This window comes from Mastigoproctus giganteus, chromosome 8 (assembly GCF_048544385.1).
Source record: "Mastigoproctus giganteus isolate SK-2022 chromosome 8, ASM4854438v1, whole genome shotgun sequence".
Taxonomy (NCBI): Eukaryota; Metazoa; Arthropoda; class Arachnida; order Uropygi; family Thelyphonidae; genus Mastigoproctus; species Mastigoproctus giganteus.
Genome location: NC_143582.1, coordinates 139,955,769 through 139,972,799, shown reverse-complemented (window position 1 = coordinate 139,972,799; position 17,031 = coordinate 139,955,769). Strand labels below are relative to the sequence as shown.

The window sequence follows — 17,031 nt, the reverse complement described above, 5'->3', positions numbered from 1 at the left end:
ATTTTTGCAGCTTATTTTTCATTTCCAAATGTTTCATTCCAAGGTACCACTTTGCTTTATTTGGCCTTGTACTTTCCGCTGTTAGTAATACCACATGTGAAACTGAAAGATAAATATGATTCATCATGTACTTATGCAATTTCAGTTTTAATAAACCACTCTGACTACTATCTGCTGCATGTTCATTGTATGGTTTTCTTTTTATACCCATTAAAAATTTATCCATTGTTCTATGATTCAGAAAACTTCCAGTTACTAACACAGCAGCATTTTCCTCCTGACTGACACAGCAAACAACATGAGTTGGCAACAACAATGCTGAAGGAAACACAAGCTGCTTCTTATTTCCTTGTCGTATGCTCTTCTCTCATTGGCTACATTATGATGCCATAAAAGGGCTCAGGGAAGCAAGTTTTGTACTCACTTTAGTAGTGTGCACTGCCAGTATCAGGGCGCCTCCGTAGCCAGGTGGGCAGGAGCAGCAGTGCGTAGCACACGCTTCTTGATTAGACCGGGATTCGAACCCGTGACCACCAAATATGGAGGATGTGGAAAGGTCAGGGAATGACCATCGCATATCCCCGGAGCAATATGGCCTTAGTTGCTAATGCTCCTAAAAGCCAAACAACAACAGCCAGTATCGGAAACCATAAATTTCAAAAGTAAATTACATGAATTGCAAAAGGAAAATTATTTCAAACATTATACATTTTTGTAAAGAGAAGGAGCTAGAAAAAATGCTAGTCCCTCTGAATATATCTTTAAGAAGTGCTGTATGTTACAGAAAAAATTGTTTGAACAGTCACCACAGCCAATTGCTTTACACACTTAGTTCCTAAAACTGCCAAAGCTTTCGAGTTTCAATTTGACAGAACTGTATGATAATTAACATCAACCAAACAAAGTATTTAAAAAAATTAGCATTGCATTAGCATTAGTAGAGGCATATGATACAAGAAACCAAGCTTATGCAGCATCAGCCAAAAAAAAAAAAAAAAACCACTTCCACTTCACCCCTCCGTTCGTTCGAAATACTTGTCCAGCTGAGCCTTAAATTTATTTAGGCTATCAACTTCCGCAACAAGGGATGGAAGTCTGTTCCACCAACCAACTACCCACTGGCTAAAGGCAAATTTCCGCATATCTATTCTACATCTGTCTTTCCTCAATTTGAATTTATGCCCTCTCAGGTGATTATTCTGAGCTAGAGGAAGAATCCCATCAGCACTGAGCATGCTCAAACCATTCAAGGCTTTATACACCTCTATCAGATCACCTTGCCGGTGCCTAGTCTCCAGACACTGTAATTTGCAAAACTTAAGCCTTTCTTCATAAGAGCAACCCTTTGTTCCATTCACTAATCTTGTTGCCCTTCTCTGTACTCATTCCAACAGCTCTACATCCTTCTTGAAATGAGGCCTCCAGACCTGTATACAGTACTCAAGGTGTGGCCTGACCATTGCCTTATACAAGGGAATAATCAGCTCCTTATTTCTGCTAGAAAAATTCCTGTATATCATTGCCAAGACACCATGAGCTACTCTTGCAGCCCGTCTGCACTGATCAGAGAACTTCATATCTGCCTGCACAATTACCCCCAGGTCCTTTTCATTTTCTACCGCTGTCAGTGTAGTACCACAGAGTTGATACGTTGCTCTGGGGTTGCTGTTTCCCATATGTAGTAATTTACATTTGTCAAGGTTAAACTTCATTTGCCACCTCTCAGCCCATCTGCTCAACCTTTCCAGATCCTGTTGCAACAGCATAGCGCAGTAGCGTCCTTAACAACCCTGCCAACCTTTGTATTGTCTGCAAACTTTGACATTAAGCTTGATATACCATCATCAATATTATTTATAAATACAGAAAACAATAATGGACCCAACACTGAACCTTGAGGGACTCCACCAATAACATTAGTCCGCGATGAGCAGTGTCCATTGATTACCACTCTCTGTTTTCTCCCCCTCAACCACCCCTTTATCCATAGCAGCAATTTGCCTCCAATGCCACACTGCTCCAATTTGTGCAGCAGTGTTCCATGTGCAACAGTATCAAAAGCCTTTCTAAAATCCAAATATATAATATCAAAGTTATTCCCTGCATCCATTTCCTTTGTGACAGCATCATAGTATCCAATCGAATTGGTCAGGCAAGACTTTCCCTTAACAAAACCATGCTGTGTCCGAGATATAACTGAAGTCTTGTCTAGATGATCCTGCAGTCCTTCTTTAACCAGTACCTTCATTATCTAGCTTACTGCCAGAGTTGAATGATGCACCTCTGGCATTCCCCTTGCTGAATAACTCCTCATGTGTGAATTTCAATGCAAAATATTCATTTAGTTTGTTAGCTACCTGAGCAGGATCATGAACAGTTGAACCATCGATATCAAGTGGACCAATCTGATTCATCCCCTTCCTTCTAGAGTTTACGTAAGTAAAGAACACTTTGCTGTTTTTCTTTGCATCCTTTGCCAAAGATTTCTCATAATCTGCCTTCACCTGCCTAACCTCCTTTGTAACTTGGTTACAGATCAACTTATATCTATCATAGGTTTCTGTGTCACATGTTAATTTATATGTATCCCATGCATTTTTCTTCTCTGCCATGTGTCTCATTAGTTCATCTGACATCCATTTAGGCCTAAACCTTGAACAATATTTCCTAGTTGGTATGTAAAGCCTAGTAGCTTCCAAGATAAGTTCTTTGAATGCTTCCCATTTTGAATTTGCTGTTGGTAACATCATCAGTTGGTCCCACTGTGTAGAATTTAAATACTGTCTCAGACTATCGTAGTCGCCTTTACGAAAGCAAAAATCCTTCCCTTTACCCCTGATGGTAGTTACCTCTTTGAATAAATCCCACTTCAGCAGACTGATCACTGCCACCTAGTGGTTCCTGTATCTGCAGATTCCTAATGCATGAAGAATCACTACTGATAATCAAATCAAGAGTATTGCTCCCTCTAGTTACCTACCGAACATGCTGATGTAGAAAACAATCATCCAATAAATCCACAAAAGCCTTGCTAGTGTGTGAGTGACCAACCCACAAATTCCAGTCAATATCTGGGAAATTAAAATCCCCCATTATAAGACTCTCTGATTTACTGGCCCACTCTATTTCCCTGTACAGTTTCTTATTATACTCATCAGAGTCATTAGGCCTATAGCACACTCCTACTCTCAATTTTAATCTCCCAATGCTTATGTCACACCAAACTGACTCGACACTGCACTGTCCAGCGATGTCGACTGGCCTTATTTTCGTGGATTTTATGTGTTTCTTTACTAACGGCATAACTCCTCCTCCCTTTCTGTCCTCTCTATCCTTTCTGTACACATTGTATTCCCCAAATTCCAGTTCTGCATTCCTTATATCTGTGTGACACCACATCTCTGATATCCCAACAATATCTGCCTTTGATGTTTTGAGCAATATCTCAAATTCATCAAATTTATTTTCCAAACTCCTAGCATTGGTGTACACGCAAGTATACATGCACCTGTTCTTTTTCTTAGCTACCCTAACACAACCCATGTGTTTACTTGTACCGCAATGACTCCCAGCAGTCTCTGAAATATCCTGCATCTTGTTTTTCAGGCTTCTGCTCATTCCAATAGAAGCAGTGCAAGAATCACTTTCGCCTCTGCCAGTGGCTACTGTTAATCTTTTAGTCCTTGTATCCCCCCAAGCTAGCAGTTTTCCGACCCACCTAACACTGCCTCGATAGCATCAGCAAATATTCTTGCACCCTTTCTATTTAAGTGTATTCCATCCCTGTAGAAGCAGTCTCTCCTGTTAACAAGTACAGACCAGGCTGAAAAAAATTCTCCCCCTTGAGCCTTGCACAATCTTTCCAGGGCCGAATTGATCGACAAGGCTCTCATCATATACTCCCTCCTATCATGTCTGGGTTGAATTGCAGACACTTTCAAATTCAACCCTAATTCACGGCTTTTTTTCAACAGTGACCTGTACTTGTTAATTCTGCTGGTCTCCTACTCTTAATATCATTAGTGCCAACATGTACAACTATATCACCTTTTGTGCCCTTAAAAGATGGTATCCGCTCTACAACATCATCAACCTTTGCCCCTGGAAGACATACCCTGGTCCTGTTCCACCTATCCTTTTTACAAAGCATGTTCCCCGTTTCCCTGACAATAGAGTCACCAACAACTACTAGTTTCTGTGGGACCAGCGCATTCTGCTTTGGGGGTTGCCGCTGTGTTCAGTGATGACCAAGTGCAAGCTCTGGTGTTGATGTAGGCAGCTGAGAGCTTGATGGGCCCCCTCAATTTAGATTCTTCGAGGGCATCCACCCTGTCCTTCAAGCTCTCATATAGGCCCATAACAACGCTGAGTTGTTGCCTGATTTCGTTACACTCCTTGAATCGCGCATACACAAAGACATCCCCCATGGCAATATCATGTCCCGTTCCCGATTGCTCCAGAAACATCATGCAAGCAGTGCATTTTAAAAGTCTGTGATTCAGAGGGCAACTGCCCCCCTCAGTTCTCCCCTGAGCCACAGCACTCCCATTAGCTTGAGCCTTTTGCTTTGCTGCTCTGGTCTGAGTCATGATTTCGATTTAAATTTCAATAAAATTTCAATTTCAGTACAAAATTATAACCCTAAACTTGTATCCCAACACAGTTATAACGCTATATATATTTTTCAGTATCAAGTATTATCTACGAGTTCCGTTTGTATAACTTCCGTATGAAGTTATGTATTAATTAATTATGTTACGTTTGTAATCTAAGTCGTTATATGTATTTAGTTAAAGTACAATTTAATTGACAACGAAGTTTAACAAAATTAATAGATTTTACTGATTAATTGACAATATTATATTATATACTGAACTATACTAAGCTTAAGCTATCTAGTTCCGGATATAATGTTGTGTCGTATAACAATGGCGGCAAGTTACAAACGGTAAATCTACGGACACTTAAGTATTAATTAACTTCCAAATCTTGCTGTCTCAATTCAGAATAAACTAAGGATCCTGACTAGGTCTATAAGCTATTTATAGAAAATAATTTGATGTAACAATTGGTCAATAAAGCGGCTAAATATGGCTAAAAAACTTCTCGTTCAGTGGAGCTGCAACTTGTAACACATGGATTTGATACCCTTACCGATACTTTTATGCAATTACAAGGCTGAGTAAAGAATAAATACACCAGATTAATCAGAAAATCACAAAATAATGCTATACTACTAAATTTAAATCAAAAGTTTTAGAAAAACAATAATTTCAAATCAATAAATAAGAAAATCCACTTAGCGGCTTTGAACATGTCTGACTCCCACTAGCCTCGTCAGCCTGTCAAAATGTTTTTCCTTATTTTATTAAAATAGTACTTCATACAAACAACATATGTCCTCTCCAAAAAAAAAACAAGTATACCCCCAGGGAGCACATCCTACACCTTGGGAAACTCTGGAATAAGGAATAAGTTACTCCACAGGTAGCTCAGGCCAAGAGATTGGGAATAGCCAAAGGGTTGCTGTAATTTATTACCCAGCTGGATATGTGCACAATGGAAATGTGCACATATCCAGCTAGTTCCTAAAAAAGGTGACAAATCCCTCCTATCCAATTATAGTTCCATTGCACTTACTTCTATTCTTTCTAAAGTAATGGACAAATCCATTAACCTTCAAATCCTAAATTATCTAGAAACCTTCCACCTGGTCAATGTTTGGCAATATTGATTTGGTCAGTGTCAATCCACTGGTGATATACTGGCTTATATTACCCATTAGTGGACATATTCAATGGAAAAGTTTGGGAAAACTCAAGTAGTTGCTCTTGCCATTTCAAATGGCCTTTGATCATGCTTGCCACTGTTTGGATATCCAATTTTTTCTCTGACTACTAACTGCAGGTGATGGTAGATGGTTCTCCTGTCTTCTAAACTCTCCACTAATGCTGATATTCTCCAAGGTTCAGTTCTTTCTTCCAATCTTTTCCTCTTGTACACTAATAAATAATAATAATAAAATTCTTTATTCATAGAAATGTACAGGGACACGATTCCCGCTACAGGCAACCAGAGGAATCTAACAATTAACTGAACACATTACATTAAGTACATACAAAATTACATAGGTACATAGCAAATATATGAAACTGATAATACCTTGTTTTCATCAACATAAACTAACATAATCAGATTTGATTTACAATTTGAGCTGGTTCTTCTGAAATAGTGATTATACAGGGCTTATATTGTATTATATAGTTATTATATAACACATACAACACATTGAGACAATATGGAAATCTTTCACTGGGAGTTATTATTAGTTCGGCTGACAACTGCAGAAATGTTGACGGCACGTGAATATGGATTTGCACTTTCCTCCTCTGTAGGCTGAATCTCTGGACCACAGATCCAAATTAACAATGGCAAAGTTCAGTGCACCGATGATGCTGTTCGGAAAGTGCCACTTGAAGATTGAGAGCTTCTGCAGGTAAGAACAGAGGACTGGAGGATTTCTGAGGCCCTACCCGGGATTTTCCAGCCTACGATTTCTCAGATGTTGATGAAGTCAAGAACAGCAGAGCAGAGATTAAGTGCCATTGTGAGCTTCCTCGCATATACCAAGTGCTGGACTGGGGTGTATCTGAGATTTATGAAGCGCCCCCGTAGCCGAGTGGTCAGGACCGGGGTTTGAGTAGACAGGGATTCAAGCCCCTGACTGCTAAATACGGTCGATCTGCCAACCCGCACTGGACTAGCGTGGCAGATTATGGTCCATTTCCCTCAGCATGAATTGTTGAGGAGGCTTCCATCCTGCAGTGGGTTGATAATGGCTGCAGTTTACCTTTTTTTTTTTTTTTTTTTTTTTAAGCCTCAGACTGGACATAGAAGCAGTGGACAAAACTTCAATATCATAACTGATGATAGAACACTAAAGTAGTAGAGGAGAAATTTTCTAACTGTTTCCTTGCTGTTCCCTTTACAGAGATTGAGTTTCATACCCCAGAAAGCCCATAATGCTCTAGAAGCAGTTGCTGGATTTGTTCCTTATATGTTAAGTTTTCATCCATTACCACCCCTAAGAATTTTACGGAATGAGTGGCGACGAGCACATGCCCCACAATGGAGGGCTGCTGGATTGAGGTCTGCTTGTGCTCTAGATGAGAAGATGATATATTTGAATTTTTCAGGGTTTAGTTTAAGCCCAAAATAGGTGGCGTATTCAGAAAAAGAGGACAGATATTTGTTCAGGATAACAGAATTCGATAATTCCTTTTGCCTGGTCTGGTGACGTGACTGGAAATACCATTCACAGTTTTGCTGATGATAGCACACTGAATCCCACTTTCCAGTTTGAGAAACCTTGCCCTGCACAAACATCCTCAACTTCTCAAATATCCACTACAAATTCCTTAAATGCTGATCTTCAGGTAATTCTCCAGTAGAGTAGAGAGAGTGATAACTTAGTTAATTTCAGTTCTTCTAAATATATTTCACAAAAAGGATTCTTTTGCTCCTATGCTTATCTTTGATGACAGTCAGATTTCCAGACAAGATCACATATCTCTATTAGGGATTACCTTTACTTTTTCTGTTTCACTCTCGGCATTACTTTTCTTCTAAACAGCTACTCACTCTTCGCAAATCTCAAATCCATCCTATTAGGGAATATTGTTCCCACATTTGGGACAGTGCTCCCCAAAACCTCTCCAGGTTTCTAGACTCCATTCAAAAGAGGGCCAAATAGGTAGGTTAATTAATGACTTATCTCTTACACAGTCCCTCTACTCTATGTCTCATGGATATTCTGTTTGTGCTGCATGTCTATAGATACTTCCATGGGCACTTGTTTGTGCTGCTATAGATACTTCCATGGGCACTGTTCTACTAGATTGGCTTCTACAATTCCCCCACTCTCACTCACTCACTCACTCTCTCTCTCTCTCTCTCTCTCTCTCTCTCTCTCTCTCTCTCTCTCTCTCTCTCTCTCTCTCTCTCTCTCTCTCTCTCTCTCTCTGTGTGTGTGTGTGTGTGTGTGTCTGAACATGTGCTGCAACCAGTCAGCATCTTTTTCACTGTCCAACTTCAAAACGCACAGAACCAACTCTTCTTCTACTTCCTCATTTATTCCATCAACTTCCATTTTCTGGAACAACCTCCCTTTTCATATTTCCTAAAAATTACGATCTACGGAATTCCAGTCTAATGTCGACAAATATCTTCTTTCACTTTCTCAACCTTCAACCCCTTCTTCCCCCAGAGTACTATACATTCTAAATACCTTTCTTGTTTCAGGTTTTCATATATATAAAAAAAGAACCATTACTTCCTTTGTCTTCAAAATGAATCTCTTTTTCTTAATTCTTCACTCATTTTCTTCAATCTAGAAACAACCAAGATGATACTTGAATATATATTGGTAACAAGATATATAACAAGATATACTTAACAAACAATAGCTCTCGGGAATACTAAGGATGCCAACTGCTATGATGCAGTAATATGTAAAACCACATATGCTGCAAATGTCACCCACCCATCAATGAAGTAAACTCGCCCATTCACATGAATACTGATTACTAGGTTGGGAGAAAAATTTTTGGGCAGAGTAAGAAAAAAGTAATTTTATACAAAAACAATGTATTAATTAAAAAAAATATTGACAGAACAGTGCTAATACAAATTTTAAAAAATCCTTAAAAACAAAACATTAAAAAAAACATTGTCATTAAAAACAAGTAAAAAAAAATCAAAGTTCATAAGGTAATTTAACAATGAACATCGTGGGTCAATGGAGAGGGAAATATTTTTTAAAATGATACCATGAACTATAACATTATAAACAAGTACCTCAACAATTTCTGATGAACAAATTGAATTAAATAAGAATACCTGAATAAATATGTCCACCATTGTTGCTCCATCTCTTCCCTGATTGCAAGTTTTATCAAATTCCAAATCAAAATAAAGTTTACAGGGCAAACCTAAACAAAAAATAAATAAAAAGTTACAAAGAAAATCCATGTAAAATTAATTATTTTGTAAGAAAAATAAAGTTGCATAAATAGCCAATTGCAGCTATTTAAATGAACTTAACTGAACTGCTTCACTAAATTGGGCAGTTAAAACATACAAGTTCATGTTTTAGCTTCATTTAAATTATTTTATTTTACATACAATTAAATTAAATAAATCAGTATTAGTGGCAAATGATACAAGAAAGTAAGCTTATGCAGCTATAGCCAGAAAAAAAACAACCTAGTAAATATATGCAATGTATTACATCTCAGTCACATCCAATTTGTTTTCTTTAAATTAAATGAATTTTTTTTTCTTTATACGTGATTAATATAAGTCAAAAGTAAATATAGTTATCTCCTTATCAATTAATTACTAAGAGTATAACTTTATAGAACACTTAATAAAACTTTACAGTTCAGTTTTGTTAAAACCGTTGCACATTTATTAACCCCCCCCCCCGCCCAGGTATACTCTTTTTCTAAGATTACTTGCCACTAATACTGATTTATTTAATTTAATTGTGCAAAGCACACACAAACTGTCTACAGCTGATGACACTGCATTAAAATTGCATTTAATCCATGAATTTCTCTTTTCCATAAAACTTGTATAGACAAAAAGAAATAATAATTGCAGTATTTCTATTTGTCTGCTTTTAATGAAATTTGGAATGGCTCAACAAATATTTTAAAAGGCTCAAATATAAAATTTCATAAAAATCTACCCACTGGGAGCCCCTTCATTACATATGGATGGACAGACACAGATGACCAATGGACAGGGCGAAGACAACATGTGCATATGCATATATATATACAGTGAAACTTCCCTTTAATGGACAGCCATGGGGAACGAAAATGTGTCCGTTAGAGAGAAGTGTCCGCTAACAAGAAGTCTGAGAGAGAAAAAAAAAAAGAAAGAAAGAAAAATCGTTAAACGTTTAATGTAAAATTAAATTAAAATATATACAGATTTTGAACAATATTTTTGTAAATAATACACAAGAGATAAAGAAAAATCGTTAAACGTTTAATATAAAATTAAATTAAATTATATACAGATTTTGCACAATATTTTTGTAAATAATATACATACAATTGTGCTATGCATATTATGACTTTTTTATCTTAAGAAAAATACATACAGTAATCACTTATTTTCTTCTGCACCTTCTTCCGGCTGATAATTTTGTTTTCAACATTTGTTTGGAGTGAAGAAACCATCGAAAGTCCTTCAGTATCTTCTTCAGCGGCGAAAAACATTTTTAAACGATTGATTTGTATGAGCGCTTCTTCTATTTTCATCGGTGGTTCGTCGTTAATATGTTCTTCGACAGAATGACCTCCTTCCATTTCTTCATCCTCATGAGGAACTTCTTGAAAAATATCAATGATAATGTCGTTGATATCTAGAGCACCGTCTTCTGTAGTGAGGTTCGAGTCTATATCTTTGTAGCCAGGGTCACTTGTAGCGGAAGTATCGTACATTATCAATAGATGTTGAAGTTCTTGTTCTTCTTGGTGCTCCACATTGCTGTTCACAACTTCAATTTTTGCATTTGAGAAGCCAGACTTTACAAAACAGTTCACGACAGTTTGTTTTCTAATTACGTTTACTGAAGAGGAAATCCACTGAATCGCATCTAGGATGCTGATTTTCTTTGCAAGGTCACTCGCACATGTTACATCGTTCATGTTTGCAATGAGATGTCTTAAAAAACGTTTTCTGTAGTGAAGTTTAAAATTTTTTATTATCCCTTGATCCAAGGGCTGACACTCTGCAGATGTGTTTGGTGGCAGAAAAACGATTTGAATGTTGGACAATTCAATGTGCGGGTGAGATGCAGCATTATCCATGAAAAGAATAATTTTTCTGTTTTGACGAATCATGTTTTGTTTAAAGTCACTTATCCATTCGCTCATGATATCTCGTGTCATCCACGCTTTTTTATTAGACTTCCAGTCAACATTCAAAAGATTCAACTTTATGCCCTTGAAACAACGAGCATTTTGTGGTTTTCCTATAACAAGAGGTTGTTCAAAGTCTTCCAGCATATTTGTACACAATAGTACAGTCAAGCATTCCTTAGAAATTTTTCCGCCCTGGCACTGTTCGTTTTTTAGACTCATTGTTTTTTCAGGAAGAGCTTTAAAAAACAACCCTGTTTCGTCACAGTTGTAAATATCCTTAGCTTCAAAATCACGACATAAATCTTGCAATTTGACGGTCCACTCTGTTACAACCCCAGTATCAACAGATCCACCTTCACCACTTATGGTTTTCCAAGAAATGTTATGCCGAGTTTTGAACTTGTCTAGCCATCCCACAGAAGCTTTGAACTCATTTACTCCCATATATTTCACAACCTCCAAAGCCGTTTCCGTAATAATAGGCCCATTAATGGGAATTTTTTTAGCATGTGCGCGACAAAACCACTCATACGTAACATTGTCAATTTGAAGTCCAACAGTTTTCGGAAATGATTTTTGATCCTGATCATTTCAGTGTTGCCAAAATTGCTTGAGCAGTTCATTTGTTTTCTTTAGGATGTCGCTTACCTACGTCTTCCCGATTTTGAATTTTGCAGCGAGATTGCGAACACTATTTTTTTGCCGATCATACGCATTAATGAGTTCGACTTTATCTTTTAAAGTTAAATGTTTACGAGAAGACCTTGTGCACTTCACACGACACTGAACAAAACTGAAAACTGAAAAGACGAAAGGCCGACCATATTCCCCCCCTGCACACACACCGAATTCATCAGAAGTTTTACACGTGCCTTAAAAAATTAAATTATATGCTGTCAAAAATATTTTTTGAATCCTGTTTGTTACTGTGTCATAGTATCCAATCAAATTGATCAGGTAAGATCCATTCTGTGACTGCAGAACTGTATTCCTGTCTAGATAGTCCTGCATTACTTTTTTTACTAATGACTCCATTGCATTCCCTGGAACAGAAATCAAGCTAACAGGCCTAAAATTACTCATGTCATACTTTGATTTCCCCTTTGTGAACTGGGGATACATTTGCACATCTGTCCACAGAGACCTCTCCTGAATTCAAGAATACTCTCATAATCATGGCTAAATGTTTGCTTACCTCTTTTGTTGCCTTATTTAATATTACTGAATAGATCCCATCTGCTCTGGGCATTTTTTACATTTTGCTTCAACAATTTCTCTTCCACTTTCCTGTCAGTTATCTCAAAATCATTCAGTTCCCTGTTAGAATCTGATGCACTTCTGGCATCCCTATCTCTAAAAAATTCTTCATGTGTGAATGTAGATGTATACAGTTGTCAGCAACTTGAGCTGATTCATCAATAATAAACCATTTATATCTAGTGGACCAATGTGATTCATCCCCTTCCATTTTATTCACACTGAACACAAAACAAACTTTTAATATTATTTTCTTCATATAAATTATAACCTCAACAAAATGTTACCTATATTGCTATTTCTTCTTCTAATCTGCCTCAGCAGATGCAGAATTTATATGAACAGCATTATCTATAGCAAATTAACATAACCTTATTTCATCTCTCTCTCTCTCTCTCTCTCTCTCTCTCTCTCTCTCTCTCTCTCTCTCTCTCTGTTGTAGAATTTAAATGACTTTAGTTGCTGTTGTAAACAGTGACTTTAGAAATACCCAGAAACTGGCCCTGTCAGTTAAAACATGACACTGCTCTATGTCATACAGTGATGGTCATGCCAGACTGGTTGCACTGGCTGGACTAACACAATCTTTCTCCTCGAACATAGATGAGACAATGTGAAGTGCTGAATTAGACTGCTGTGAAAATGGCCTCCTTTCAAAGTGGCTATATTATTTGTTCAGCAGGGATGAAGGCAATTTCTGGAGAGCACTTACCAGAAGTTGGTACAAATTAAACCCAAGAAAGTTGAGAGGTGAGGCAAAGAAAGAAACTATGAAACACCAGCCATCTAATCTTTTCTGAAGTTTCCCACTCACTAAATGAAGAATATGTTCTTGTTTATACTCTGGCACAACCACCAGATCAGTGGAGTTTACAATAAATCAATCAATACAAATGTTAATCGTATTTAGCAGTCACAGGCTTGAACCCCGGTCCACTCAAAAAGCATGTGCTACTGCACTCGTGCTCATGACTACTCGGCTATGTCAGGCCTATGTCAACCATAAACCGATAAGGTTTTCGTCTACCCATTCAGTTGGCTGCATTCCAGTACCCATGATGAACAAAGCCCAATCGTGCTCGGTCAGCTATGAAAAATACAGCAAACTACTTTCCCACTACTACTGGCAACCTCCCAATATTTACTCAATAAATGGGAATCATGTGCTACCAGTCAGTTCTCTAACTGAGTGGTAGAGAGACTGGAGAATTATCGACAGGTTTCTCATTATGCATGCAATCAGCAATGTCTCATCAGCTCATTAATATGGAATGAATCTATAAATGGCCACTTTTAAAATTTACCTTACCATATCTTAATAAACTTGTGAAGTGGTTTTTCTCAGGTTTTGGGGACACCGCCCCAGATGTGGGAACAATATTCCATGATAGGATAGATTTGCAATTTGTAAACAATGAGCAGCTGTTTGGAAGAAAAGTAACACCGAGATCAAAAGAGAAACGACAGTTTTTTAGATGCAGAGGAAGCAATATTTGTAATGTGCTTATGCCAAGAAAGATTAGAAATCAGGATAATCCCAATAGAGATATATGATCTTGCCTAGAAATCAGTGTCATCGAAGATGCTTATCTTCGGACACAGGAGCACAAGAATCCTTTTTGAAAGATATAAGACAAAACTGTGTTTTAAAATGATTGAAATCAAGTAAGTTATCTGTGCCCCACTGGAGAATTACCCAATGATCAGCATTTAAGGAATTGGTAGTGGATATTCAATGTGCTATCATCAGAAAAACTATGGATAGGATTTCCAGTCAATGAAAGGTCATTAATATACAAAAGAAAAGAGTGGGAGAAAGAACTGAACCTTGTGGAACACCAGCATTAGTGGAGAAGTCAGAAGATAGAGAGCCATCTACCATCACACACAGTGAGCAGTCAGAGAGAAAACTGGATGCCTAATTACAAAAAACAGTTGATAAACCATAAGATGAAAGCTTATTTAGCAGACCTTTATACCAAACACAATCAAAAGTCTTTGAAATGTCAACAGCAACTGCTTGAGTTTCACCATACTTTTCCATTGAATTCGTCCAAAGACGGGTAACAAAGGCCAGAATATCACCAGTGGATCGACACTGATGGAATCCATACTGGACAATCATTGATCAGATGGAAGGTTCCTAGGAGTTGGTGGTTAATTGATTTCTCCATTACTTTAAGAATAGAAATGCAATGGGATGATAATTGGATGGGAGGAATTTGTCACCCTTTTTAGGAATTGGCTAGATATGAGCAAATTTCCAAGCAAAAGAGAAAACACTTTTGGAATAAGAAAGTGAAAAAAGGCAATACAAAACAGAATTAAGTTCAGGAGCAGAGATTTTGAGAACAAGTGGAGAAATACCATCAGGATCTGGAACTTTCTTAGCATCAAGATTGTTCAAAATCCTTCTGACATTCTCATGTCCATTTTTGAACCACTTATACCATTCAAACACTAGTGCAAACTTAACATTTCATCGCCATAAATAGTTTTTAACATTTCATATGCTTCTGTAGAAGGTTTTCTCAGTTTAAAGCAAAAGTTGATATTCATTTGTTGCTTGATTACAAAATCGTGAGGTGGAACATAAATGCTATAAATGAAACCGGTTGTTACTTGCAAACTGTCAGCCTACTGCAAAATCAAACGCAACATTCAGGCTACATATTTCTTACTACAGAGGTCTGGAAGCCACATATTAGAAATGATGTGGATCTGTTGGAACAGGTGCAGAGAAGGACAATGAGATTAATGAGAGGAGCAAAAGGATGCTCTCACTAGAAAGGCTTCAGTTCTGCAAATGGCATTGGCTGGTGACTAGGCACCTGTGAGGAGATCTGATTGAGGTGTTATGGCTTTAAATGGATTGAATAAGCTCAATGCTGATAGAATCCTTCTTCCTGCTCAGACAACTCACATGAAGGGGCATAAATTCAAACTGAGGTAGAGCGGTTGCAGAATAGATGTGTGAAGTTTGCCTTTGGCCAGCAGGTAACTGTTTGTTGTTACATATTTACATCTGGTAAGAGAAGCAGGTCATTTTAACAATTTTAATAAATTCAAAGAAGAAACAGACAAATTATTAGAGGAGAAGGACAGATGATACGGGAAGGATATATATTTTTTTTTTTGGCTGATGCTGTATAAGCTTGCTTTCTTGAATTGTTTGCCACTAAAAATACTAGTACTAAACAAATAAACAATAATAATAATAATTAAATAAATACAATTTAAAAAATTAAACTTTTCTTGTCCACCTCATATAATCATTTGTCCCATCTTTCTTTAAATTTATTGAAACTATCTACTTCCACAAAATCAAGGGGAAGTTTATATTAATGTTCTTTGAGTGTGTGTCATATGATAAAAGTAATAATGCCAGAAGAATTTAGTTTACTCAAATTATTTAAAGTATTACAAAAATTTTTTTTTTTAAATCAAATTTATCATTTTACTAATCAAATTACCTCACAAATGTCTAACCCAAAAAATCTAACTGAACCCAAGCTGCATACCATTAGTAAAGTACAACCAAATTTAGCAAGGAAGCAAGCTACAAAAATATAATAATAATAAATAAATAAATAAATAATAATAATAAATAATAATAATAATAATAATAATAATAAATAATAATAATAATAATAATAAATAAACAAATAAATAATAATAATAAAATAAATAAATAATAATAATAAAATAAATAAATAATAATAATAATAATAATAATAAAATAAATAAATAATAATAATAATAATAAAATAAATAATAATAATAATAATAATAATAAAATAAATAAATAATAATAATAAAATAAATAAATTTTTTTAAAAAAAATTACCCACTTCTCTTGTCCACTCCATCTAAGTAATGTTCAAATGATCAGAAGGGATGAACAAGTTTGAAAACACTTGAATTTACAGAATTCAAGGTATAAATATCATTTTATGGACTCAAATAATTTTGTTACTCATTTCCACACCCATTAAAACAGATTTAAATGCTTCCTAAAATATGGTTTTCGATCTTATATGAAGTATTAGTATTGCCTATATACAGTGTAAGGAAATCAAAATAAAAGCCTGCTATATGAATTGGAGCAGTGTGGCATTAACAGAAAATTATTGCTATGGATATAGGGATGGTTGAATGGGAGAAGACAGCAAGTGGTTATCAATGGACACTGTTCTTTGTGGACTAATGTTATCAGTGCAGTTGCACAGGGTTCAGTTGGCAGGGTCGTTAATGATAGTAACAATGGTAAGCTGCTGCAACAAGATCTAGAAAAATTAGGCAGCTGGGCTGAGAAATGGAAGTAATCCCAGTAATCCCAAGGTAACATATCAACTGTGTGGTACTACACTCAGAGTAGTGGAAATTGAGAGGGACCTGGGGGGGGGGGGAGATTGTGCAGTCTGATATGAAGTTCTGTGAGAAGTGCAGACAGGCTACCAGCATAGCTCATGGGGTTTTGTCAATGATATACAGGAATTTTGCTAGTAGAGATAAGGAGGTGATTATCCCATTGTATAAGGCAATGGTCAAGCCATATCATCAGCAATGCATACAGATGTGGAGGCCTCATTTAAGGAAGGATGTAGAGCTGCTGAAACAAGTACAGAGAGGAGAAAGGAGATTGGTGAGGGGGGAAAAAAGGGTGCTCTTAACAAGAAAGACTTCAGTTCTGCAAACTAATGTGTCTGGAGACTAGGCACCTGCAAGGTGATCTTATTGAGGGGTTTTTTTTTTTTTTTTTTGTTAGTTGTTGGCACATCGGCTTCTGTGGCCATAATGCACCTCCCAAAGTTTTTGCATTTTCTATTCTGATCCA

At 36.7% G+C, this 17,031-nt stretch overlaps 1 protein-coding gene across 1 annotated transcript in view; it reads right to left on the bottom strand.

Annotated features, from left to right (window-relative positions):
* The window catches only part of LOC150081858 (DNA-directed primase/polymerase protein-like), a 188,712-nt gene that overhangs the window by 111,840 nt on the left and 59,841 nt on the right, over positions 1–17,031 (bottom strand). Inside the window, exon 6 of the mRNA XM_090379767.1 lies at positions 8,899–8,990. Within this exon, the coding sequence (XP_090235893.1) occupies positions 8,899–8,990 (92 nt within the window). The remainder of the gene's footprint in view (positions 1–8,898; positions 8,991–17,031) is intronic.